At 40.4% G+C, this 27,967-nt stretch overlaps 1 protein-coding gene across 4 annotated transcripts; it reads right to left on the reverse strand.

Moving 5' to 3' along the window:
* Positions 1 to 932: 932 nt before the first annotated feature.
* RBM27 (RNA binding motif protein 27) lies at positions 933 to 27,909 on the reverse strand. 4 transcript variants are annotated; one of them, XM_075510463.1, is made up of 21 exons: positions 27,073 to 27,861; positions 24,153 to 24,271; positions 23,154 to 23,278; positions 20,619 to 20,710; positions 19,852 to 20,045; positions 18,769 to 19,026; positions 17,970 to 18,203; positions 16,582 to 16,716; positions 14,340 to 14,489; positions 12,304 to 12,451; positions 11,860 to 12,013; positions 10,387 to 10,650; positions 10,138 to 10,266; positions 9,156 to 9,278; positions 8,542 to 8,616; positions 8,268 to 8,432; positions 7,741 to 7,845; positions 7,443 to 7,634; positions 5,408 to 5,494; positions 4,834 to 4,944; positions 934 to 4,218 (listed from the first exon to the last, which is right to left on the reverse strand). In XM_075510463.1, the coding sequence occupies exons 1-21, from the start codon at positions 27,129 to 27,131 to the stop codon at positions 4,132 to 4,134; spliced, it is 3,006 nt and encodes a 1,001-aa protein (XP_075366578.1). In that variant the 5' UTR covers positions 27,132 to 27,861; the 3' UTR covers positions 934 to 4,131. The 4 variants fall into 4 exon arrangements, with proteins under 4 accessions (XP_075366580.1, XP_075366578.1, XP_075366577.1 ...); XM_075510462.1 differs by having other exon boundaries at positions 20,619 to 20,725; positions 27,073 to 27,858; XM_075510464.1 differs by lacking the exon at positions 14,340 to 14,489 and having other exon boundaries at positions 20,619 to 20,725; positions 27,073 to 27,858.
* Positions 27,910 to 27,967: the final 58 nt, after the last annotated feature.

A 27,967-nucleotide genomic window follows, 5' to 3' on the forward strand; every position in this document is an offset into this window, starting at 1 on the left:
CCCTTCTCCTTAAAGGACTTTATTGCACCTTGCAGAAGGAGGATTATTTGGTGGTTATTGACAGGAAAGTGGACTCCGGAAAGATTCTGAAGTTCGATTGCTGGCAATGAGAAAGTGTCCAAAAGCCACAGGTTTCTCATGAAGAGGCTCTTCTTCAACACAGAAAAGCCAGTTCATGTTTTAGAACATTTACATTGCAGGACCACAAAGGGAGGGGAGGGAGATGGCGATACAGCTGCCGTTACTAAATGTACTAGCAAGCTCCTTCCTCTCCTCCCCCTATTCCTCCAAACAAGAGTGCAGTGAAGAAAGGAAAAAGGAAAAATTCCCATCCTTGTAAAATTTCTAGTCTGTTTTCAAAAAAATCTTATCACAGCACACTAGCAGTACAGGTCAGAAAAGGGAACGCGAGAGAAAAGCCTTTCAAAAAACTTGGAACACAAACAAACGTTTACATTCATGAAAGCAACACAGGAGAGAGACAGGAGTAAAGGAAATTAGTGAAAGCAGCAAATAACATTAATAATAGATTAGTTTTCAGACCAAATTGCAAAGGGGAATTGCAAAATAGAATTTGCACGTATATAATGTCATATTTTGTACACACTATTTTCAACAACCCAGCAATACTGCAAACCTATAAAAGAGACCATGGATCGCCCCGCGGTCTGTAGCACATTCTTCATTTTCTGCAAACTCTGAACCTTGCCCCGAAGGTAGAAGAGCCGGTACTGGAACCCCTCCCACCGCACTGCGTCCTCCCCCCATCAGTTTAGTGCCTGAATGAGTACCACCTCACAGCACCCATCCACTTGACCATTCTTCTCCTCCCTGTTAGCTGCGAAGTAAAAGCAACTTGCACCCACATTCCATACAAATGAAGACCCCTTCACACATATACTTCCCGCCCCAAAAGAAGTGATAACGCTCTTTTTGTGATAGTTGTAATTTTTTTTGAATGGTTCTGCTGTCCGATTTATTTAAGTTAGAATTTTCTTTGTCTTTTCTAAATCTTGAACCATTCCATAGTATATCTTTATTGCAAAAAAGTCAACATGCATCTTAGAAATTCAGATTGTAATCAATAAAACAAACATTACATATATGAATTTAAATGTATAAACAGTTAGAAATTCAACAATATCTCCTATTATACTATTACACAAGTTCACAATTTGTAAAAACTATAGTACAAGTTTACTATACACCAAGAGGAACTTCATTCCTTTTCACATGATTTTGTTAAAAAAGTGTTGTTTTCGCAATAAGCAGGCAACTGTTTTCAGATCTATCTTTTCAGCTCTTGAATTTGTTTCTTTTTGCTTAGGGTAATTCAACAACGAAGGGGAGATAATTCTTCGTAACAGTTACTTTCTTTTCTTATCCCATCCTCTTTTCAATGTTTATACCCTAACTTCGGACTGGTGACATCTGATTACACATCGCCTGTAAATACACTGGCTGGTGTACACAAGTTACCTTGTTGATTATAGGTTCTGTCTAACGTACTCTGAAAATACACGAATTTCACAATGAAGTGTTGCCATAAAAATAAGGTAAGCTGTACTGCCACGTTACCTACTAAAACAACCCAACCCAACCCCCCAGACAGTTTAATATAGCCCAGCATACCCCAAAACGCAGGGAGATCCATAAGCCTTGGCAAAACGAAGGTCACTTTCCAAGAGCTTTCCTCCTCCTCAACCACCCGAAGTCAGATGCCGCTATACTGCCCATCACTTAAGTTCCCAATAATATAATAGCATGCTTTCAATACACAAGCTAAGTTCAGAGGCACAACTCACTTTTGTGCCTCGGCGCTTAGAAATCGCGTTTGGGATGTCACTGGAGGATTTATGTAAGCCTGCCAATGTGTACTGTAAAGGGGGAAAAAAAAAAAAAAGAAATCGCATGAAGCTCTCAAGAACTCATTAGATAAAGCTACTGCACTCGCTTCCCTCCTCTCTCGCCCAACTTGAACAGCCAGCACGCCTGGGCAAGGGCAAGCGTCCCTGAACACAGTCTGCCAGTCAGGTGTCACTTTAGAGCTAAAACCATATGAAAAGGAATCCCATTCTACGTGTGTCAAAGGCTACTGCAATTTTTCTTACAGCTTCATTCATTCACTGTAATTTTCATTTTCCAAATACAAAAATACAACAATTCTTATTGAAATCTATACGCTGGTAGTTTTAGTACACAAAAAAGCAAAATATTTACAAAATTATACAGTTTAAGAAAAAACTCTGTACAAAAAAATATATAAATCCTTTTGTTCCCTCTATCATTTTTGAAACTGTCAGGACTCAAATACCTTTGCTGCAATGGACTTTTCAAAATATACACGGACTGAGCCACGGACATTAAAAAAACCCATTGGAGATGATGGGAGAAAAGCAAGACATTCTTCTAAGTATGTAGGATTGGTTTCCCCTCATTTCTTCGTGCCTGTAATTTAGCCTCAGTATTAGCAGGAAAGTCCTAATTATATACAGAGGTAAGGTTTGGGTGTGAAGAGACAGAATACCGAAAGACATATTCCCTTCAGCTGACAAGGAAACAGCAAATGGTACTGCTTTGACTTTTGGTACACCGCCATGGCAAAAGGATAACAAAGTTAGGGGAACTGTGAACCCAAAGGCATGCTCAGCTACGTGTCACTAGCCACGTTCAGAGCCACTGTAATTTAAAGGTTTTGATGTCTATTTTTCTTCAGTCAGGAACTTGCTGGGAAATATACTGGTAAACTAATTACTCAAAGGAGGAGAGCATTTTTGCACCGACATTCTGTTTATTTTGTATAGAAACGTACATAAAATGTACTGAAAAGTGTACGGTACAAATGGACAGAGTCAAGGAAAATACTTACTAGATAACGCGTTCATGAACCGCAAGAGCCGTGTAACAGTTAAGATACACGGCTCAAGTATCTGAACGTGTTACCCTCATTTCTAGCGTAATACGCACCACTTCGGGGGGGTGTGTGTGTGTTTTTAAAATGGTAAAACAAGAAGGCAACTGAGAATGTAATGGTGTTCATTTTAAATGTGCCTGAACAAAACTGTACTTGGAGATAAGTTAATCAACTTCCAAAACCAGCTCTGGACACTCCTCTGAAGACTTACAGCACTGGTTTAAGGCCAGCCTTTGAGCAGGACACTGGCGTGCTGCTGGCTAAGAAGCATTTTGCTCTGAACGCGTCGTGCATCTGGTTTGAACATGAACAGCTGGTAACAGGGAGAGGAGGAAGAGTTTCTACTGGCTGGCGGGCGGTTGCCAGTTTAGTTGCTTTTCTTTTCGAGGAAGTGTGACACTCATTACATTCATGCTCACAAATACTGAAACGCAGTAAACAAACAGTCTAACTTAAAACTTGAACCTTATACTGAAACTACGCAAGAAAATCAGCAGTGAGTGAAAATTCACTCAAGTATGTGTCATTGCTGATGTTTTCTGTGAAGCAGAATTTGAAGAAACAGAGTGAACTGGACAATATTATTATAATACCCTGTTAAATTGCTTCTTCCATCTCCTCTCACAAAAAGCAGTAGAACACAGAAACCATGTGGCTTTCAAACATATTGAAATAAATGATTTATGAATCTAGCCACAAATAATTCCTACAATAAGTGATTCCATATGAAATAAAATGCTACCCTTTTTCAATTAGCAAATGAGGCAATTTTTTCTTTCATAACATTTAATGAAAGTTTGCGTCTTTCCCCTAACTCCATAATATTGCTAAATAAAACCTGTAATATCTTTTCAATTATAAACTAACAAATCAACGACATTATAAAAAACCCAAAACAAGGTAATACAGGTGACACAAAAAGAGGACAAGAAAATACTACTATTTTTTTCCCCCTCTCTCTTTTTATCATTCTTAAATAGAAAAAAATCACCACCCTGGTGAGCTTGATAATTACGTAAAAAGTTACTGGGCCTTTGGCTAGCTTAGTATCACAGCTCTATATCCGAAATGTTTTTATAACAAACTTTGCTCACTTTAAATCTTGTGGTTTGAAAAGAAAGTAAAGCTTTTTTTGGCTCATCAACTTCCTTAAATAAACGTTTAAAAGATGTAGCTTGAACTATATTCCTAAAATGATACATTTCCAATGTCAAGTTTCATCTTCTCCAGGAACGGGATTCATCCTCATCTTCGTCATCATCATCATCATCTTCGTGCAAAAATAAGTCTGAGGTTTCAGTCTCCTAGATGAAGAAAAACCAAACTTTTAAACAAAGAAGTTCCCTGCTGTACCCTAGGAAACATGTCATGCAACACAGCACCAGTTGTACTTTATAGCCGGTTCTTGTTTACCGTATGTCTCGCTGAAACGCACGCAATTACATTCCACAAGTTTTACAAAAAGAACCGTAGAAAGGAAAAGAAAGCCAAACTTCAAAGGAAGCAGGACTGAACAACCACCCACCCTCTCTGAAACAAGTTTTCTGGTTTGCCTAGACAAAAAAACCTTTAAAAGCTTAATGTGTTCATAATTACAGGAAAGAATATCCATAACTTATCCTACAGCGAAGCATTAATACTGTGAAGTAAAAAGATTAGCAGGCTGCATATAGAGAATGTGAGGTTCATTTTCATAGTTGACAAATCAACATCCCATCCAGAAAGTGTATTTTTTTTTTTCCTTTTCCCTTTCCCTTTTTTAAAATGTGGAAAATCTACCTGACTACTCCAAAATGGTTAAGTTTCTGGTTTGCAAAAACATCTTTCACGAAATTTCTTAGTAAACAGAAAACTGTATCCTAAAAGAGCTCTTAGCTGTTAGAGTCCTAAAAGATTAGGTTAACAACACATTTTCATACCTCTTCCTTAGACTCCTCTTCCTCGATTTCTGTGGACACAGAAGGTACCTTAGGTTTGTACCACGATATCTGTAGCCTTCGGTCTTTGAACCGGGATCCTTGGTTAGCAGCCTAGATTGTATTTTAAATGAACATATTTTCAAAAACAGGATCAAGTAAAGAATTTTTAAGATCACCAACAACGAGCTAGACCCAGTGAATATCATGCAGATGCACATTTGAAGATTGCAAACATATAAGCCACAATCATCCACTTCAGTCTTCTGAGAGCAACTTCACTCAAACCTGAATCAGCTAAATAACGCTCATCTACCAGCAATCTGAAAAGATTAACAGAGCTCTGAACTGATCGTGACACTGAACACATCTTTTGCTGATAAAGGTTACTATTAAGGTAAACAGGAGGTATTTCCCCCTTTAGTGACACTATCTGCAGTAGCAACAAATACCCACACTATCTAGCTCAAACTAGTGGGATCAAAGCCTGCCAAAATTTAAAATACAAAGGGAGACACAAGAAGTTAAAAATTCTTATTTTAGAACTGTGAAAAAAAAATTCCATTATTCTACTTACATTCTCAGCTTCTGAGCGAGATTTAAAAGTTAGAACAACACTTAATGGGGAATCCTCTTCTTGAAGGTCTTCAATATCTCCAAATTTCTATGAGAGAAAAATCGATCAGGAACAATAGCAATATTCTCCTCCAAAAACACAATCATCATGTGCTACAATTGCAGTGCACTGAAACCTTATTTTCTGGGCAGAAAAGTGAGAGCCAGAGAAACCTCAGCTGCATCATCCAGCAATATTGCACCATTTGTATCCGTATTTTTGGGCAAAAGCTCAGATTTACTGTTATTCTAATAAGTGGAGCTTAACTTTGCAGGAGGAAAGTGTATTAATTTATAGATCAGAAGTGAATTCTCTGAATTCACTGTTTCCCTTATTCCCTTCTGCCCTTCATTGTTGTACTTCTTTAGACCTGTTAAGTCCTTTAGAGCTCATTAATTTGCAAAAGAGATTTCAGTAACAGGAATCAAACTTTGCTACAGAGCTCCTGAATACGTTCTATAAGTATACTACTGGGAGGAGGAAAAAATGTAATCTAGTATGGCTAGATTAACAAGAAGTTTGCATTTTTAGAATTTATATACTGCATAATAGTGAAAATTGGAATGACCACAGCAATGATAGTTAAATAGTAAAAAAACCCCAAACCCAACAAAAAATGGATTTATGCATGGAGTACAAAATAAAATTGTAGTCTACTTCAGATTAATGTGAACAGCAGAAGAAAAGTAGTTTAAAAGCCAGTAAGATAATAGCTTGAGTAACAGCACTAGTTGTTCGTAAAAACTTTTACTGGTTTTAGCAGCTAAGGACGACTAAAACTTTCAAAAACACGAAGTCTCTCAGAAATAGAATTAAAGCAAAGATCTTTTTAAAAGAGGTGCTCTGGTCCCCTCTTAGGACTCTTCCCAGGGTTCACGGCACTGTTATCATACCATAAAGCAGGTTGGTTTTTTTGGTCAAACCACACAACATTTTTCACTGAGTTTACCTAATCAAAGCAGTAGTAGTGGCCTCTAACCTTCTGATAAGCAAAGAGGCCAAAGCAGAAAGTAACAGTTCCCCAAAGAGCAAAGCTTACCCCACTGTATGAAGAACTGTAAAGTTCTCTGCTCCCACTCAAACCAGCCACAAACAAGCTTTCAGATTACCAGTTCTCTTGAGAACTCTAGTGCTGGATACAGAAAAGCAGTAAAGGGTAGGATTCTACAAAATTAGTTTTCCGTATCGGTCACTTGCTTCGCAAAGAACATCCAGAAATACCAACCTGACTTGATCAAGCTTAGATTTCATGCTGGGTCTATTTATGAAGTATTACATGATCTCTCTGAGAAGTTTACGAGCTTTGCACATGAAAACATTTCATTCTGGAAAGAGTAACTGAGGGAAATGTAAAATCAGTTTTCCCTTTATTGTGTTAACTTAGTTATGATGATAACACAGCCATTAACGTAGCTTGCAAACTAGCAGGCTACTTGCTCTACCATGAGTTCGTAAACAAATTTAACTACTTTGAAATTGGATGTCCTGTTTAGCAAAACAGTGCTTTGCTTCTTGAGCTAGAGAGAAACAAGATAAATGGTATGAATTGCTAATCTGAAAAATAGTTTGTAAACAGAGACAGGCTGATAGGTATTTTTCAGCCTTCTAACATCTGTTTTAAATGACTTCAACGCAGAATTAATAAGAGTAAGCTATTTAGCTTTGCCCATTAAAAGAATGCATCAGACAGCTATAAAAGACATTACATGTACACCCTTGATAACTCTTGAAACCATTTGATTATCCATAAACTGTTCCACGAATTCAGGATGAAGTCTTTGATTTGTTTGCACTAACAGAAACAAAAAGACTTGCATCTTCAAGAATTTGGAAAAGAAACAGTTATTTACAAAGGTCTTGGCACGCCTCTCTTTGCAAGTAAGCACACATCCAGGGTATTGGTTACCTACTTAATCTCAGATTTACAGTTCGGCCCCAATTCTCCTCTTCAGGTTTTTCTTTTTTTTTTTTTTTTTTAATGTGACCTCATACTTACAGAGAAGTGCTGTAACAATTCATCTTTTTCCTCTTCAACGAAGCCTCCAACTGTTAGTGCTTTGGGACGATGATCCACCACCATATGATTCAACATGCCCCTTCCTCTCCCACCACGACCCCGTCCTCGACCTCTTCCTTGGGCTGGCACTGTCTTTCCTCGACCAACAGGCAAAATGCCTAAACGGGCAGCCTGTTTAAAGAAGGCAAATAATGTACAAAGCCATCCTCAGTTTGAAAGGATTTCAAACATTTATATATCATAAATACATTAAAAGCATCAATCCAGGCAAACTCACCTCTACTTGTAACTGATTTAGCTTTTTTCGCAATTCAGTTGTGTCTTCTCCAGAAGACAGTCTCTTATGGAAGTCCAGCTCTGCGTCTAAAAGTTCCTTTTGCGCCTTAGAGAAAAAGGTGCAGAAAGAGAAAGTGGAAGGGAAAAGCAGAACTGTAATACATACTTTTAATGTTTTATTCCACTTCTTCAGCAATACATTTATGTAAATGGTATAGACAGATCAGTACACAATATCCATACTTTCTTCTAAATTCAGTTTGTTTTAATTGCCTCTATGCTCTTCCCCCAACCCATTTTTTGAAGGACCCAGAATTCTCTGCTTCAGAATTGGAACAAGCCTGGATGAGCTACATGCAAAACTAGGTCATCGGAGTTCCTTAAAACCATAGCTTGCTTGTCCGTTAGCACTCTCAAATTCAAAATACTGCTTGGAAGTGTTTTGATCTAATGTTGCTGCATTTTTAGGACATAATATTAGAGATAGTTACAAAAGACAGGCTGGCAAGTGTCTTGCGCAATAATTACCTCTGTCTTGGACTTTAATTTTGATGGTGTAGAGGTTGTAGATGAAGTTTTTAATTCATCCTTTAACTGAGATATTTTTCCTGCTAGTTCTTTTAAGGTCTTCATTATTTCTGCTCTCTCTTCTGGTTTCATGGCCTTATTTTTCTCCAGCTTGGATATCAACATCTATGTATTAATAGAAGAGCAGGAATATAAAATTCCAGGGAAAACAATGCTGAACAGACAGGTATCTACAAAATCAGAATGTATTTACTAGAAGACATTCCAGACTTACCTTCTGGCATTCTATTTGTTTTTCTAACATCTCCTGCTTCTTTTTCCTCATGTCTTGTTGGAGTTTCATTGCCTCCTATATGAGAACAAAATTCTTTCCATCAGTAAAAAGCAGTCTAGCATTGTACTCATATATACCGTATTTTCTTCTTCAAGCTATAGAAGTGAAGGCCATAATGAAAACTACTAGTCTGCAAAATGCACAAGTATAAAGTGTATCTGATCTGGAAAAAAAACAACAAAGTTGCTAACTTCCTGCTGTGAAGTACTCTACTAAAGTTTTGCCCCCTTTGGACACCTCTTAAGAAGTTGTCATCTAAGTGTCTCATACCTGCAGAGATTAAAATCAGAGAAATGCCTCAAGAAAACCCATAAAACCCACACACGACCAAGTGTGTCAAGTGAGACACCCCAAAAGGAATACTCCCTTACCCATGATTAACCTCAGTATGCATTTGCAAGATAGTCCGATAACCATGACAAAAACTACACTAATGTAGAAAGCTATACAACAATATTTGAGGTTTAAGTTGCCTATCAAACCTTTCTTTATAAAGTACTTTTCATAAAGTACTGATCGCTATACTGTCAGTCAGCCAATGAATAGTAAAGTACCTGTTTTTTTTTAAGGGCTTCTTGCACATCGTGAGGTTTAGACCCTGCGCCAGGCTTCATAGATGTCTTTAAGTTTGAAGAACTGTAAACCATTTTTGAGTGGCTTGTAGAAGTAGGAAATGTCTGAAATAGTAAAAACAGACACACACAAAAATATGTAATAGCTTAAAACAAATGTGATATACCATTAATGAATTTTAGAGAAATGTATTCTGTGAAACATGAACACAAACTTCCAGATTTGTGCACCCAGCCAAAAAGACCAAGGCAGTTAAAACACATGCATAAAGGCATCAGTCTAACAGTCAACTCGCTTGGAAGCAACCAGCTTAAATGATTGTTAAAAGGATTTCTGCAAAAGATACTTTCTTTCCCTCTTCATCTCCCTCTGTATCCTGATATCCACTAGGAAGACCACTGAAGCTGATCTGCATCTGCATTATATTCAGCTTCGCAGTCATAGGCTAACATCACACCTTCTGATCAAACAAGGCAGCAAGTCACCTGCATACTTCCTTTCTTACAAGGACTTCTCTGTGGCCAAGAACACATGCTGCACTATGGTATCAGTGTGAATTAAACTGTATCAGCTTGAACTCCATGCAGAAGCATTCTATAAGCTTCTAGCACTACTGTTAAAGCACAGCATAAGCTCAAAAATCACTGGGAAAGCAATTACATTCTCCAACAAAAAGCCGACGTCACATATAGGCTGTCAAATTTGTTTACTATGAAGCACTACCAAAAATATTTTATGCTACTTAAAATACTGATACTTTGCTTCTGAAGTCATTGTCCCTATTTTACATAAACAACTAATGAAACTAGGAAGAAGTGACTGACCATGGTTGCATGGCACATTAGTGAAAAGAAACAGAACCAACAGGGAACAATTCGCAAGTTCTATTTGCTAGTTCCTTCTTAGCTAACAGGCCAAAGCTTTAACTGAAAGTATGAAGATGGTCAGCCTTCATAAACGTACCTGAGAATCCTCTACCACAGCCCCAGACTGGCTTAAGTCAGGTTGGTTTCCACCTGCTGCCCCAAGGCGACGTTTCACTGGGACCTTATTTAGGACATAGGCACCAGACGCCAGCGGTTTGTTCATCACCTGTGTATCAATAGATAGTAAAAAATGAAAGATTATATACTCTGCTTTTTTGAAGTAGCAGTCATTTAGGAAAGCTGATAACCTTCGCCGCTCAATCGCTAGTTTACGATAGCACAATACCTTTGACAGATTGCTATGCATTGTTACAGCCGGAGTTGTGGCCAGGGCTTGCTGCTGAAGGTGCAGTTGGTGATGAAGAGACTGCGTGGGTGTCTGCTGCTGTTGCTGCTGCAGCAATGGGGACTGCTGTTCACTTTCTCTGTGCCACAGTACCCTTATAAACCGATTGTTCAGGACTGCCTCTGTGCTGGAAATTGCCTTCCTAGCCTCGTCATTAGTTAAGTACTGAATGAGAGCAGCTTCAGGATCATTCTGGAAAGCAACCTAAATCAAAAGTTCATTAGAATGCATTACTTCTCAAGGAAGAAAACATCTCAACCCATAGCAAACCAATCTACAAATAATCTGCAATAACGAGTGGGATATCCAATGATAATAACAGCTCAAAGAACAGGTAAAACATTCTATGTAATTAAAGCCAAGTACCTTTTGGCAAATACTACACGTACTTGCAGCAAAGCCTATATACAGTAAAAATTAAAAACACCCAAACAAACAAACAAAAACAACCGCAAAAAAAGGACTCCTCCACCAAATAGCATCATATATTCAGAGCGTTGTGAACCGCCACTGGGGTATGACTGAAGAGACCCTAGCGCTGACTCGAAAGCTCTTTATTCTAACCTCCTGAAAGAAGGCTACTGTCCAAGGATGTACAAGGTAAAGCTTCACCACATTCTCAGAGAAGCTTTATCTAACAGTCTTGAATAAGACTATTTTTCTCTAAAAACTAATCACAGGAATAAAAACATATCTTGGACTTTCTAGTGTAATGATTGCGATAGCATGTTTTAAATGCATTATTTCATCATCAAGGTGCAGAAAGCACCACAGTATCTTTTGGGCTAAGACATAAAATTATCAACTCAAGAAATACAGAGGCTTCCCAGGTATCCATCTTTTATTTAGACCTCTAACCGAGGACTTAGAGAGGCAACTGTTTTGTCTAGAAAAAGAAATGGAAATTAAATGCTCTTTTAACCATGTAACTACCTGTGTTTTGCCTATATAGTGCTTTTTCCCATTCTTACAGTGCAAGGAACACCACTGAACTGGAGCCAGTTCTAGGATGCAAAGTGGTAATAAACTGATGCATATAAAGACTCTCCTGTAGCATCTTTTTCAACATCCTGACTATGAGATACTGTAGGACTATCATACAGGACAGAATCTCTTTGAAAAGTTATACACAAGTTGCTCAAAAACCTGAGCTGGTTTAGATACTGTTAAATGTGCAAGCCTTTCAAATTTAATAAGGCCTCATATGAAGGCAGAAGCCAACATACTTTTACAGAATTAAGATAATAATACAGAGTAGGCCAAGAAAAGGTTTCTTTGAATTTGATTACCTACTCTCCCAATTAGCCTCCATTAAGATTTCTCAAGGAATGTAGTTCAGCTCCAATATTCAAGAAGGCTTCAGGGAAAATAAAATACCCACATACAGGCATAAAACTGAACTTGTTTTTTTACCTGAATGTTTACAATAGTTCCAAATTTGCTGAAATGTTCGTTGAGCTGTGTAATATTGTTCAATTCCGGTGGAATTTTTCGAACTTCTAATTTTGTATTAGTATACTGATTCTTTTTCAAAAATCCTGGCTTATTCTGGTTGTTATTTGCTTGCCTAGAGAAAATGAGAACAAGATAGTAATTTACACAGGCATACATATACTTAAGTAAGGCAACAAATGTTAACAGACATTTAACTCTTATTTTTCTCATTAAAAGTATATACTCTAGACATTAACAAAACAGAGCTGCTCCCACCACCAAATATTTGGTCTCCATATTATGTGGACACAGATTTTGTGACCCAACCAGCTCAAATTACAGGGACTAGCGAATAACGATATTCACAGCATTGATAGCAATAAAGTACATTCCAATTAGTCAACTGCAGTTGTTAATTCTTACTTTCCCAGCCATGGCTTCTTTAATGGTGGACACTCCATGCTACTTGGAGATCTCTTCCTGCTGTCTGGTTCAAGGACAACTCTAGTTACATTGCTGCTATTATTTGTAATGGGAATGGGAGGTTCGGTCTGGATGATAATATTGGCAGCTGGAGGAAAGGAAAAAGGCCCACGTTATTCACCATACATCAACGGAGACATCGGAAAAGCTTTCACTTAAACAGCAAATAGGATTGAGTTTAAAAACATAAGGATTAGGAAGACTTTACCAAGTTGGTCAGTTTTGCTCATGAAATTACTTCAGAGATCACTTGCTAGTCTAACTAAACAATTTGAGGAAAACAAACATTTAGTCCAGCCAGCAGGGATGAGATTTTGACCTTTAAGATTAGTATTAGCTTGAAGAAACAAAGCTAAAACTCCATCTTTCAGGTACTGAAAATTCAGATTCTGCAGGGGAAGAAGAACAAAAAAAAAAAAAAAAAAAAAAGGAGGAAAAGAAACAAGACTAGGTTCCCAGACTTCAGGTTACAATTCTGCAACGTGGCAGCAGCTGAACGAATAAACAACCAGCTTTCCCTGTATTAACCCTTGACAGTGAAAAAGCAACCAAGAACCCGTTCCTCCCACTGCTAGCCCCTTGTCATCCCTCCATCCAGTTTTCAGCATCAAACTGTTAATCAAGCACAACCAGGGCATGAAATTATACTCCGAAACATTAAAGTTTGAAGCAACTTCTACAAACACAAAGCTAAAGCACTAGATCACAGTTTGCCAAGTATTTATTTACAACCTTTTTAAGATTATGCTATTGCTGTTAGTCTCCTGTGTATGCCAAATATTCAACTCCTAAAAAGAAGTCTGAGTTATAAGTCAATTTTCTATGTTTTTTATATATGCCAGAGCTCTGCTAATTGCACTGGTGAGAACAAAGACTGGACATTTCGGGCATAGTTTTAATCTTACTTTGGAGGATGATTTTAGAGTAAACTTTTCACACATGTGACAAAGACAGTAAAACAAGTGGTCTGAAGCATCACAGCCGAACACTCACCCATGCCTTACAACTGGAATGGGTTCTTAGAGAGAATCTGAGGGCCAGCAATAAAGCCCCAACCCTGCCTTTATGATGTTCATTAAGATGAAAACAGCAACAGCAATTTCTGCAATAATATTTAACCACATTCTTTACAGAATGAGTCACTGGAAGGAAACATTGAAAAAAAAAAATCTTTCATATCTACTGAATAAGAAACACCGAAGTGTAACAGTAAACACTGAAATTTAACATCTTTTCTTTTAAGGATCGGGGCAGGGAAAGCAGGAGGGAAAAAGAAAGTTTTGCTAACAGAACAAAAATTTCTTTAAAGAGCCTTGACTTGTTCTCCCCCTAAAAGATATTTCGTATGTGTCACCACTAAGAGACTACATCCACATCCATCCAGTTAAGGATTCAGAATTACTTAAATGCAGACTGGGATTTCCATGGGCTAGAATTAGAATGCTACCTGCAATGTTCATTTTAGAGAGAATATCCAATGGCTGAGAGAGTCAGACCATCGAGTACAAAAACATGCCACGATAGTTCCCCTCTTCACTACCATCACAACAGCCAAGGCAAGCATTGTAGATCATCACCTCTGTGCCCCAGGTCCTAAACACACCCTTGGCAAATCAAAAGCAGTCATCAGACCGTACTGCTTAAAGCCATCTTTCTGCACCGTTTTTTCTTTCTGGAAGCACCCAGCACGTGAAAAGTGCCTTCACAGGCTAAAGAGGAATAAACCCCCAACCAACCAACAAACGAACAAAAAACCTTGTAACATTCCCAAGCAAGTGGTTATTTTTAATCAAAAAGGCTGCTTTGACTTTAATATGGTCATATTAGCATTTTAAAAAAGGTGGAGATGTCTGGAAATTGCTCTGAAATACTAGATCAGTGAGAAAAACTATTGCTTTCAGCCAGAAAAAGGGGAAAATAAGCGTTGACGGTCTTGGACAAAAATAGCAACAGCAATGACTAGAAACCCTTCCTACCTCTTGGATTTGTATCCATCTCCCCAGATGTTAGGCCAATTAGATTTGGACGCTGCGTTTGTGCTCTTGTAAAGAACTGTCGATACTGAGATCTACCAGCACTGGTAATACTAGGAGCTTCAGGGTTATAGCCATCTGGCTCATATGTATCTATAAAAAAAGGAGAGAAATGAAAGAATTTTTCAAATGAGTTTAAGACTCAGGGTTAATTTTCCTTTAAGGAAATGCATGGATGTCCAAGAATCAGAAGTTGCTTTGGATGAAGAGAAGAGAGAAAAGAGGTCGTACAGCCAACATGTGTAGCCATTTAAAACCCTCAACTGAACTTTACACCCAAGTCTCTTTGGGCATATTCTCTTTTGGTTTTTAATCTGATTGTTACTGTTTGTCAAAAGCGCATAGGTCACAAGAACTGAGTATTGCTGATGAGGTGCCTGAAAAAGGAATGAGGTGTCAGTATGACAACCTTCACAATGTCTGACAGTGTTTCAAGGGGAGAAACAAAAGATTTAGTTTGAGCATTTATTCTGCAGGGCCTAAGATGCCAAGTGATTTTCAGTCTTTGCTGCTCAACAGTCTAGTTTACTTCAGAAAAGGATTTCTGGGGAAGAACGTACTTAAATGATTCCAATCAAAGCAAGCTGAGAAATCAGGTAATTTGACCAATACTTACCTATTAAATTCTCTTAATTTATGTAAGAGTGAGATCAGCTGCCTAGCTCCAGTAAGATACTAATGATTATTTTAATTAAAAGGGGTAACCATGAGAACACAAGATGACAGAATTGACTCATATTGCTCCTCCAGCCCAAGGTCCAAATCAAGGATGATGCATGTTTCCAACCATAAAAAGGAAAAGCTATACAAGAACTAGAATGAATAAAGTCTATGAAAAGCCTCCACAGAAACACAGTACATCCTGGAACAAAAATGAATGCCTACACAAGGGGACTTGACAGACTTGAAGCACTCTAAATTTCAGCTCCTTATTCCACAGCAACAATGAAGACTCTACAATCTAAAACAGATGCCCCAGAATTTCAATACTGATGTTCTACAGTTTAGTTTCAGACTCTGCCAAGAACTTTCATTAACCTTGCAGGAGCTGAACCACAAGCTCCTCCTCCACGATTTGGCATTCGATTGACTGCAAGAGGGCAACCAGCAGTTGTTACCGTAACAGTCCAAGAACGGGACATGAGAATCTCCACAGATGTTCTGGAGAACAGAATTATGTAGTGCAACTGAAGTCAGTGATGCCCTGTGAGCTAAGACAGACAGAATCACCCATTAGAAGAAGTTCTGAAGCTGAAAGAATCAGATGGTAACACCTAAACGCCTGACAGCATTTGGAGATAATTGAACAAATCATCTAACAAGGTATTTGAGTGACTGAAGTCTGAAAAGCATGGAAGTCTCAAAGGAAATGACATGGATCATGAACTAGAGCCCTTCTTGGAATAAAATTCAGAATATTTATGTAAAAAAAAGCCCAGACGGGAATATTATAAAACACTGAGATTTCATTATATTATTTTTCTCATGTAAAACATGGAAATGCCATTACTCTTTTCACTATCAAAGAAATATAAGCTTTGTTGGATTTAAATTGAGCAATCTAGGACTCTCCAGGTATTTTGCTATTTCCCCTCATAAAAACCCACTTTTTAAAAATTTGAGCTCTGTTATGGAAGATGGACGTGTCCACTGAAAGCCATCCATTTTTTTTTTTTTAAGTTAGAAAGCTAGAACTAAGTTGATTCTGGGAAAAAAAGATAGAAAGAAAGTACTAATGTATACAAAGACTGTAGAGACTATTGTGGCACACAGCTGAAAAAAACCCACCTCTCTCTCATCTGTAGTAGCCAAAACCAGATAGGAATAAAGATCAAGTTAAACAGTAATTACAGCTTTGCAGATCCATCTTTTGCCTACTAATGTTCTACTAAACAGCTTGAAGATGAAGGGATCCCTTTCTTATGCAACAATCTTATTGCTTTGAGCATATGAAAACCAAACGAAGCTCCCCACAAATGATCTCTCCTCAGACAGTGACAGAACACTACTGCTATTTCACACAGTAACAGCAGATGACGGACTGACCACAAGGAAAGCCATCAGACTTCTTTTTAGATTTCTATGTACTGGAGGAAGACAGAGGTAGTAATTTCTAAACACACGTCAGCAGAGGAATTTTAAAATTTATATCTCAAGAAGGTTTTTAAAAATGGTATTTGCTTACGTTCTGATACTGTATACAGCAGGTTCTGGGGTAAAGGAGGAGGTAGTCTTGCTCCTACAGGTGCAAGACTGGGCACTGCACTTGTCCCAGGCTGGTCACGATTATTTATCAAACTTGACTGTGTTAAAGGTGGTCCTACAATGACACCACAGAATAGATCACTAAGACTTATAATTCCACAGATATAATGTGCAAACAATTCAATGCAATTTGTTTATGCCTTGCTTTGAGCAAGGCCAAGATTGTAAATATTTACAATCCCACTACAGTAAAAGTAAATTGAGAAGCCCTGTTCAGGTAGGTTACTCATTCCAACACCTTTTCTCTGTCCCAGAAAGGACAAAGCTTTAAGCAAAAAAAAAAAAAACAAAAACCAAACCCCAGAAAAAAAAAGGTGTCTTTTCTTCCCCAGAGGTTTCTTATTGTTAGAGCTTGCATTAACTAAAGCAGCTCCTCCCTCAGCTCTGCCATGGAGAATCAAGGCTTGCTCAGAGCAAGAGATCATATCAGCAACATTTAGATTATGGTTCTAAAACAAGAACTACAGGGCAAAAGGCATTCATGGACAAGGAATTTAGCTAGCTATTTTTGCTTTGTTTGCACCATATATGATACATACATTCCTACTTACTACGTGCCCCAAAAAGGACAGTGAATTACACCACACAACCCATCAAGACACAACTACAGTCAGAGACAGTAGCTGCACTGTCAGTTCACTCAACAGCAAGCCAATTCCACCACTAAAAGGTTCATGCAAAGTTTAGGGTTAATCCTATATAAAATTATTTCTCATCCCATAGCTGCTGCTATTTGATACAACTATCACAGTATGTATTGTGTTACTGGAATAGAGAGTACTGAAACAGAGTAACCACACATCTAATATTCTATTTCTTCATACAATTTACACTATAAGATGCAGTAAGATAACAAAAAAGGCTAAATATCTCAGAGATCACTGTCGAGCTAAAATAGATCTTAGATGTATCAATTACGTATTGCTTTTTAGTAGCAGATAATATAGCACAAACACAGAAATTTATTAGAACTTTTAGGAGGTTAAATCTCAACATTTTTGCATTAGGGGAAAAAAAAAGCTAGTAATTCAATTATCAGTGATCAATCCAAACAACACGAGGGTTATGAGATAATCTGAAAGATACCCGCCTCCTCTTCCCCACCCAATTTATCTAATTCAATTGGGAGTACTAGGAACATCCAACTTCACAAGCCGATTTTTCAGAATTATTTTGACAATATTTTGAATAGCACATGGCTAGCAAAGAAACCTGAACTCATTACTTCGGATATACATAGATCTTCCAGAAAGAGCCATCATTTTAACTTGGTGACGTAAAGAAACACAGAACAATGTTTTGACTTACTTGGTACGGGAAGCACAACAGGAGGTGGTGCCTGTGGATGAGCTTGTGGAACTGGCAACCTCATATTACGAGCCGGACCTGGCAAAGGGGGCAGAAGCATACCAGGAGGAGGAGGAAGTCCCGGAGGTGGCGGAGGAAAAGGAATCATACTTGGCAAGGAAACTTCATCTACTACTAAAGGATCATTTCCATGATCAAACTGGCAAAGATCACCAAGTACACAAAATCCTCGCTCTGCAAAACAGAACATTTAATAATCTTTTTAGAAAAAAAAAAAAAAAAAAATTAGTTGTCAGCGATTTGTAGCATCTCAGTTTTTGCTGGAACTTCTTACTAAAGAAAACATGCAATCACTGATCCAACATTACATTATCAGATGAGGTTTCAAAATAATTCAAATTAGAATAATCTTCCATAAAAACATACAAACATGCATCCATCGTAAAAGCTGGGGGGGGGGGGGGAATCAAAAGTACCACTCATTTGATGTTAAAGACATATACTGCAATCTTTACCAGAACTGCCAGTGGTTGAAAGATTTTCCAAGCATATACAAAATTGTGAACAAACTCCATATGTTCTTATCCAGCAACTGTCAGATAATAAGTAAACTGCTTCCAGTAAGACTAGTTATTTCCCCAGCAAAATATAGGCCATATATGCACGTTTTACATGCAAGGTACAGTCCGCATGCTACTGCATTTTGACTTGCTGCCTACATTTAGTGAATACCTAAAAAAAAAAAAGTCACAGAATAATTGCAACAAGGCATGAAACTGAAAACTAAGAAACAGTTTACCATCATAATCTCGACATCTTCTTTTAGGAGGAGGGTTTCTGCCAAATGAACTGGGATTGCTGTGATTGTTATAGTAATTTGACCAGCTCTCTGTTGTGTTTTCAAGATGGTGCGCAGGTGCAATTACAGTAACAGCACTGGGAATAGATTGTGCAGAGGAATACTGCTCAGTAGATTTACTGGGAGACACGGAAACAGGATTATATGAGCCTTCAACATCATTTCTTTCGCTCTTGAATTTTGATCTCTCTCGGTGCTCTGTTTAAAAAAAAAAGTTAAGTAGTCTTCACGCTTTGTTCTGTATATCAGAGTCTTGAGAAAAAGATAATACACAACAGTATAAACATTTCCTTAAATATTCAGTATTCTGCATGTTAAACTGTTCTTGAAGGAGCTTAGTCTTATCAATGGAATAAGAACTAAATATAATGCAAACCGGGTTTTAAGATCAGAAATCTAAATGTTTTCTTTGCAGAATGCACATTCATTCCCCTACTCCTTATTCCATTCTGGCTTACAGCTTTCCCTTTTAAAGTAGAAAGAGACGGGGAAAAGCCTGAAACAAGAAACCTACCCCCCCCCCTTAACTAATGTGGTCTCAACATGCGTTGAAATCTGTTGTAATCTGTGCCTCTTATTTTTCCAACAGACCTGAATTAGCCTTAAGAGAACGATGAATCACATGGTAACCACCTTCAATTACAAAGAAACCTGCTCTAAAAAACCCACAGTAATAAAGTGAAAAAGAGGGTAACACTATTTTGCAAAAAGATAGATCTTTGGGGGCGGGGGAAGAAAAAACCCAACAGCTTTGTCAACACACACAGCACAAAAATATCAGCTACTGATATCCACTGGCATACACCTGTGGATAAATTAAGAGGTTAGCAAAGAAGAAAACAATCCCCTTAATTGTTCTGCTCTGAGGAACAGCATCTTAACTAATAATTTCAGGAACACAAAGCTCTCAATTTCCTCCAACTACTCAAGGACATCCACAGCCTGCTAGTCCATACAGGTTGTAGGAGTCACCACACATCACTGACATTTGATGTTCTCTAAAGCAGCACCTTGGGTACTCACCAACACTTCTGCTTGTATCACGGTCTTTGCTTCTACCCCTACTGCGGCTACGACTTCTACTTAACCCTCTGCTTTTACTACGACTTTTACTCCTGCCACGTCGCCAGCCAGACTTCTCTCTGTACAAGTCACTCCTGTCGTAGTATCTGTCATAGTCTCTCCATTTTCCATCATCTCTCTTTTTCTCTCTGGTTCTAGAAAAGATGCATGCAGACGACGTTTATGAAAAGAGAAACCAAATTAAAAAACAAGCTTGCAAAAGGTTAAGATACTGTTCATCTGTCCCATCCAATTTGGACAGCGAAACATTCGAGTCAGAATTTCCCAAATTACATAGAAAAGTACAGAACCTCCAAGCTGAATCACTAATTTGTAGAAACCAGCAAGGAGAGGACTAAGAAGAATTAGAAAGGTGAAAAAGTTAGACAACCAAAACAGAACACGTTTTAAAAGTGATGTTGACACTGTGTGAACAACCCTCCCCCCCAACAATGCTTTTCATTTATATAACAGGGGAAAGAATGGCATTGATGACATTCCTAGGTATTAACATTTGAAAAATACTGTCATTTTTTCAGAAGAGACCAACTTCTAGTGAAGGGTTCTCATGCATGTGATCAGCATACAGATAATACATTCCAGATAGAGAAAAGCAGGGAGGAAACAACTATTTTTATGAAAAATCACTACCTACAATATAAAAATCCACAGTTAAAGATTGCCAGCAAATACAGAAGAATATATTAATATTTTGGTTCAAAACTAACCTTTGTTCACTGGAATCTGCACGGCTTCTCTGTGGACTGGAATACTTCTTTTTCCTGCCATCCCGCTCTTCTTCAACTGACTCTTGAAAATTCTGTTTAAGAGACAACTACCAATCAAGGATGAGTATCACTTTTTTTTCTTTTTTTAATGAAGAAAATAAGACAAGATTTAGTTCAAGTTACAGTTAGCATCCCAAATAAAACCAATATTTAAGTATTACTTGCACAGAATACTTTTAAGCACTACAAGTAACTAAGTGCTAGAGGTTGTTGGGCTTTTTGTTTCAAATCTTTCAGGTTTTTCTGCAGACGAAATGCCCCAAAATAAAACTACTTTGATATTTTGTTTTTAAACAGGATTCATGAAAAACAAGTTCTCTTTCTCATTAGTTAGAGTAAACAATTCTACAAATGAGGTATTTTCTGAATCTCATAACTGGAACACAACTAAGGAGAGTTACTTCTCCAAGTAGGTATGTCACTGGTTTACACTTTGAAATAAATGCTTTAAAGCAAAAAACTGTTCACATGGTTGAACTAGTCACATTTCTTGCTGGCCTCAACAAAAGCAGTTTTAGAAGTCTGTCAGCTATACCACTGCTGTAAATCACTGTGAACCCATTTTGTACTTTTGCTGCCTCTGCCGCCATTTTACACTGCTTAGAAGCTACTGTAAATTTTGGTGGCAAAAGTTTACATGCAATAATCTTTAAAAGATTTTTTCCAACTAAAACAAAACAAAAGGGAAGGCTTCCTGCCTCCTTGTTTAGGGGAGAATTGGTAGAAATATTCAAGACCTGGCTTGACAGGGCTCTGGGCAGCCTAACCTAAGGCCCTCTGCTCTCAGCACAAGCTGTATCACGATATCTGGAGTCCCTTCCAACCTAGACTTAGCTATGATTCTACACTTGTTTCGTGTCCTCCATTTGCAGGAATCACGTAATACGCTGAGCTGTATGACAAATCATCAAGGCCTTACTGATGTTGAAATAACTACTTAACATCCTGATCCTGTAAAGTTGTCCCATAAAGCAGTCCTAGACATCTTCTGCCTTATTCCTGCCCCCTCCAAACCCTCCCCTTTCCCCCCAGCAGAGCACTGGTTAAGTCAACTGAAGGCAGTTCTAAAACACTTTTTATAAGTTATGACAGTACTTTGAGAACTGATCGGAAAACTATTAAAGCGAAAGTCTTGTATAATTGCAAATTATGAACTTCCATCACCAAAGCTAGTGCCATAAATTGCCATAATTCTGGGTCTCATGCTCAGATAAAAAAAAGGACATCAGAAAGGAGAGAAAAAACTAAGGAGCAACTTTAATTTCCATCAACTGGTGAATCATGTTCTGTCAAATAAGGACCTGCATTCCACAATAATACATAAGCATGATACCTAAACACAATACAACCACGCAAACAAATAAAACAACATTGTTTCATAATACAGCTTTGGTTTAGTTGACTGACAGATTTTGATCTGCAGTTATCTGTCACCTTCATGACCATCAGCCAGTTTTAACTCTGAAGACAGAACAAATAACTCCAGCAAGGTCTTTCCTTCGTGTTATTTTAGGCTCACAGACAAAAGCACAAATCTGAATACCCATTTAGAGTACTTTCAGAAAAAACGCTCCCCATGGTCCATTTATAAAGACAGCAACAGCTTTTGCTCTTAACACTGCATGACAAGCATCCCTGGAGTGAGGGGAAAAGACTAGAATTTCATATCTACTCTCTGACTGTATTTGCACATTTCCTACAGTAATTAAAACACATATTCAGCCTAAAGTATCTTTGCAAACTGTGATCAGAGTATATGGAAATAAAGAACATTTACTTCTATAGCATTTTTTTCCTCCAGCTCTCTCTAAGCTGGTACATTAGGATGCTACAAACACAGAGAAGAGGTCTCTTCCCTTGGAAAATCACCAACTCAGAAGAGAAAACCATCTATCTTAGACAACTGATAGCAGAAGATTATACATTGTACAAAAAGATTCAGACAACTATGGAAATATTACTTGCTTTTCTCAAAACCTTGTTTTCAATTTTGTCAATAAAACTTAAAAACAAGATAAAAGAAAGAACTGTTGACAAATGAACGCTACCTCACTTTTAAAAGTAATTATCCCTCAATATAGAGGCCACCATATTTAACTGATTTTAAGTATTACAGAAAACATTTAAAATAATTTCTATTCCTCACGGAATATACGAAATTGGAAAGGGAAACATTTTGGAATGTTTTTGCTTCTTCCCCTCTTAAACCCTTCCAAATCATTATCAGCTCCTATTGCCAGGGACATCTGAATAGGATTTCTGAATGCTATTAATCTAGATCAAAGGTAGACTCTACAACTGGATTTTAAAGTGTTCTTGTCTGAATGGTCATCTTCCATTTTTCTTCAGATGCACAGAGATCGTAAAGATCATTAGTTACAATAAAGTGGATTTTTCTTTCCCATTTTGCCTCGCAAATGTATGGGATGGCTAATTTGAACATTAGAAGCAGGTAGACAGAAAAAATAGTGTTACCTCCTCCTTGACTTCTTCTTTCTCCTGACCTGCAGGCTTCGCTTCTACTTTCGTGGGTTCGAGAGAAGGAAGATAACTCTTTGTGTACAGACTTTCAAAAAGTTTATCTACAAAACCCGAAGTTTCTGAGGATACAGAACACAAGAAAATATTGTTACATATTGATTTAAGGGCACTGTTAGATTTACCAGAGAAGTCCCTGAAAAAAGTCATCCACGTGGACTGCTCACAGCAGCATCATCTTAGATTAATGAACATTAGTTCCATTCAAGGAGCTGCAATTACATTTGTGGAAGTTGAGGCTGTTTATTTAGACAAAGAAATTCATCAGGTGTATCAAAGACAGAAACAGAGACTTTTCATTCCATCACATTCATGATTTTGAAATGTTCTAAGGGACAAGTGTAATTGAAACTTATGATCCAGGAGTAAGTCCACAGTTATTCCATTAGCTACAGTTAGCAGCCTCTTTACGGCAATTTTTATGAGAGTAAATAATTCACAGAAGACTAATCATCAATTTAACATCAGATCACAAAAAAATGCACAACAGCTTCCCCAGGGAGTGTCCGAATTTCAAGTGTTTAAAACCTTGAATTTGAACCAAATTGCTATGGGAAGCTCACCAGAAACCTGAAAGATTAATATGGACCAGGTTTTCAAAAGTTATCAAACATTTGTCAGAGAAACTTCTGGCGGCATGACTGATACTTTAAAATGAAATTGCTAGCTTTTATTTCAGAGGATTTCCTCCCACCGACCACGAACAAGACGAAGCTACACAACTTCACCTTAAGTTGTTTTTTTTTTTTAAATCACAAGATCTTTATTCCTTCACACTCTGTAAGAAATATTAAATTCACAGTTAACAAGAAGTATTTTGAAGGCCACAATGGTGCATCATCCTTCCTCCTCCCCCCCAAGCAGATATAAATTAATTTCATTTTTTTTCATGAAACAAAAACCACCAAGCAGATAAAGTAGTGGAGAGCACAGTACCTTTTTGCAGAAAGACATCCAGCTGATCAGCACAGAAAGCTTTCAGCTCTTTCTCTGGTTTGTCTTTCTTGACTAACGCCACAACATAGTTGGCTAAGGCCGAGGGGTCTGCGTCACATCTATTGAGAGAAAGAACCATTCTTGATTCTGCTGAAGTATGCCAAAACCCCCGTGTTGGACAATCACTGTTTCAGAAGAGCCACCGCAGAAAACCTGGCAACACACATCGGATGCTTCTCTGACACCTAGCACCAACGCAGCTGCTCTGGGAGACTGAGCCAGCACAGGTTTTTTTCGATTACAGCACAGTATTGTAGTTGCTTGTGACCACCCCCCCCCCCCACCTCACAGTGTTCCCACTCTTTTGCTCCTGCCTGAGCTTTGCTTAGGAAAAACTACCTTTCTTCTTTTTTACAGCAAGATCCGGTTCTAGGGCAACCGAGCAGATGCCACTGTTTCTTAACTTTCTCTAAGCACAGCAACCACCACGAAGTGTGACTCCACAACAACAGCAGAGCAAGTACCAGGAAAGTCACTGCACAATTACTGTAAAGCATTAAAGTGGTTTTGAAGTATTAAAACATTATTACCATGACAAGTAGTTCAGAAAGATATCGCAAAAGCACATTTTAAACATGCACACAGATGCGTTCTGTACAGCTGAAGTTACTGTGCCCAACATACTGGGGTTTTCCTTCCCCAAGGACTATTTCCATGCCTACAAATTCTACGATAATCCCTTAACACTGGTAAAATGTCTAAAGCGGTGCAATTATTAACACAGATTCACCATCCGCACTACCTAAGCCCTTATCACGAAGGCCAAAGATAGCCAACTTTGTGCAGCAATACTCTGCCACTAATCTTTAAATTGGATATTGCTTTAGATTCCGTTATTCAGCTACTAGAAAAACACTCAAAGTATGGACTAGATTAACAGTGTTAAATGGTTAAGCAATAGCTCCTCATTTTGCCTCTCTCAAAAGACGCAAGCTATCAGATGGTAGGTAGGAACCTAAAACAGTTTGATGATTTAAAGTTTGGTGGTTGTTTTTTTTTTTTTTTTTTTTTTAAAGATTAACATTTAGAGAGGCGATTGGATATTTTCTAAGAACATTAACTATGGAAATAGAAGGAAATAGTGTAAAGTATACAGACCTCAAAATAATCTCAAGTGAAAAAAAAAAAAAATCTAGCAAACAAACAAACAAAACGCAAAAAGCCATGCAGATGACAACTGGTTAGAGAAAACAAAAATCCTCAGTGAGCAGCCAGTCAAGCAGCTCTACTCCAAATTAATTTGCTCGCTATTTCCAACATCTGACGAAAGCCATGTTAAGTGTAGCAATTAACAATAAAGAAACCACAAATTTACAGATTTTACAATTCTTACACACACACTCACAAAAAGAAATAAACTGTATGTAATGTATTCGGTGCTAGTGCCCACATGCAACTGACTATAAACCTTCAATTTAAAACAAAGGAGATGATCCATCACTTTATAGCCATTCCCATTCCCTTCTCCATGTATTAGTTTCTCTTAGGCGTTACGCTACATTACACACTACAGGAGCACGCGTAAGGTGTGTTAACCATCGTGTATTTTCACTCCTGAATCCTCGACTGTCAGGACCACCAGCAATTCTATGATTCTCTGCCATGAACCCTCGTCTCCGGCTCACGTCCCTATGGCGCAGCTCAGATACCAAAGGAATGCTGGACAGCGAGACGGAAGGTCGATCGGAACGGGCAGGGAAGGTGCAGGAGCAAGAGTTACACTCCAGCCTAGACAGACTTTCAGAAGGATTTGACCAAGTATCAGAGAGACCCCTTATCTTAAAAAAGAAAGTAAGTCACGTAAAATTTTCAAAGGCCTGCTGCTTAACGACTACAACTGAGTAGTTCTAAGGCCTATTTAAAATATGAAAATAGCAAAATATCTCTAGAAATATCGGTTAACTACACATTGTAAATGTACACCCTGCAACTTCAAACGGGTCTTAGCTTTACTCTGTGCAAGCCATAATTCTAGCTCGCTGCTGACAAGTTAGCTGCCTTCGGAAGAGCCTTGCTACAGAGCAAACTCCACGAACACCTCGCTATACCCACGTCACGAGTATTCGGTCAGCCTGCAAGCTGCTTTTCAGAGACACCGCGGTTTTCATTACCAAGGCAAAGCCCCTCGGAACAATCCTCTCCCGCCGCTCGCAAAATCCCAACCAGCCTCCAGCCCCCCCGCCGTCCCCACCCGCCTCCGGCAGACGTTCTGGAGCGCGCACTCCGTTGCTCCAGTGACTGTCGTTAACGGGCACAGTTTTGTTTCAAGGGCTGCGTTACAACCGGACACCGCGCAGCCGGACGCTACCAGCCGCCGCCGCGGAGCAGCCTGCGGCCCCGGGCCCGCCGCGGCGGGCAGACGGGCTCTGCGGGGCTGTCACGGGCGACCAGGCCGAACCGCAGATTTGGGACAGCAGGCCGCGCTCGGCGCCCCGGCCCTCGGCAAATCCCGGCCCTCGGCCCGAGCCCTTGAACCCGGAGCCTCCCGCAAACCCAGCGTCTGCTCAGAAACGCTGGCCAGCGGGCGAGTCGCCCGCGCGGCTCCGGGCCGGGCCTTGTCTCCCCCCCCCCCCCCCCGCCCGGGGCCTCCGGACACGGGGCCGCCCCGAGCTCGGGTCGCCGCAGCGGCGGGGCGAGGGAGGGCGGCGGGGGCAGGGCCCAGCGCCACACCGCCTGGCCCGCGTCCCGGCCCCGCACGCAGCCCCCTCCCGCGGGGACGGGGCCCGGGGAAAGCGCTGCCCGCCCCGGCCTGCGCGCCCACGCCCCAGCGGGGAGCCGCCTCCCCTCACGGCGGGGACCGACCTGCCCCTGCCCCGCCACCAACCGCCGGCGGGACGGCCCTGCCCCCGCCCGCACTCACATCGGCTCCAGCAACTTGGCCAGCCAAGACTTGAGAGCGTCCACGTTCTCTATGATCATGGTGGCCCGCTGCTCCGCCCGGCTCCGCTCTACACCGCCGCCGCCATCGCCGCCCGGCCCGGCCCGGCCCGCTCCCCGCAGCGGTTGCTCGCCCCGGCCCCTTCCCCCCGCCGAGGCCTAGTACAGGAACTAGCCGCCAGCCCGCAACGCAACCTGCTGGGCATAGCCGGGGCGGGACGAGGCCGCCGCTCACCAATCGGACGGCGGCGCTCGTGCGCTGCGAGCCAATAGCAGCCGCGAAGAGCCCGTCCCGAAGGTCAGCGGAGAACCAGCAGGCTAGGTCGAGCGAGCACATGAACGCCGGGGCGACATCTTTGGGGGGGCTCTTAAAGGGGCAGCGCGCCTCGGCGCCCGGGCAGCCCGGGCGGTGGCGCCCCCAGCGGCCCGGCGGGAGCCCCGCGGCCTGGCCGGGGCAGGGGCGTTTGTTTTATTTCTCCCGTTTTCGCGGTTTCCGCAGGGCCGCCCCCGCGTGCCGCTCTGCGGGGTCCGGCCTTTGCGCTGGCACACCCGGCCGCGGCGACGCGCCCCGGTCTCCCGGACGGGGGTCGGTGCCGAGGCCTCTGCTGAGGCTGGGGGAGGCGGCGGCCCCGCTCCGCGTGCGCGGAGGCCCAGCGGCTCGCCGGGCTCGGCCGCTGCGAGCACAGCAGGGGGAGGCCCGGCCGCCTTACCGGCGAGGCCGCGCCGCGCCCGGCCCGCTTGCCCGAGAGCCGCGGCCGCGCTCCCTGCGGCCCTGCCCCGGCTCGGCCCCGCCACTGCCAAGCCCCTGCGCTGGCCCGGCCCTGAGAGCGGGGCTCTGTCCGCGCTGTGGCTGCGCACCGGGCGGGCTCTGCTCCCGC

This window comes from Mycteria americana, chromosome 8 (assembly GCF_035582795.1).
Source record: "Mycteria americana isolate JAX WOST 10 ecotype Jacksonville Zoo and Gardens chromosome 8, USCA_MyAme_1.0, whole genome shotgun sequence".
NCBI lineage: Eukaryota > Metazoa > Chordata > Aves > Ciconiiformes > Ciconiidae > Mycteria > Mycteria americana.

Bases quoted from the DNA above. Each gene is read 5' to 3' on its own strand.
- RBM27 (XM_075510462.1), bottom strand. From the start codon at position 27,131: ATGATCATAGAGAACGTGGACGCTCTCAAGTCTTGGCTGGCCAAGTTG. The intron at 23,279-24,152 runs GTACTGTGCTCT...CTGTATCCTCAG, and splicing joins GGATGTCTTTCTGCAAAAAG to AAACTTCGGGTTTTGTAGAT. The intron at 4,945-5,407 runs GTAAGTAGAATA...AATACAATCTAG, and splicing joins CTCGCTCAGAAGCTGAGAAT to GCTGCTAACCAAGGATCCCG.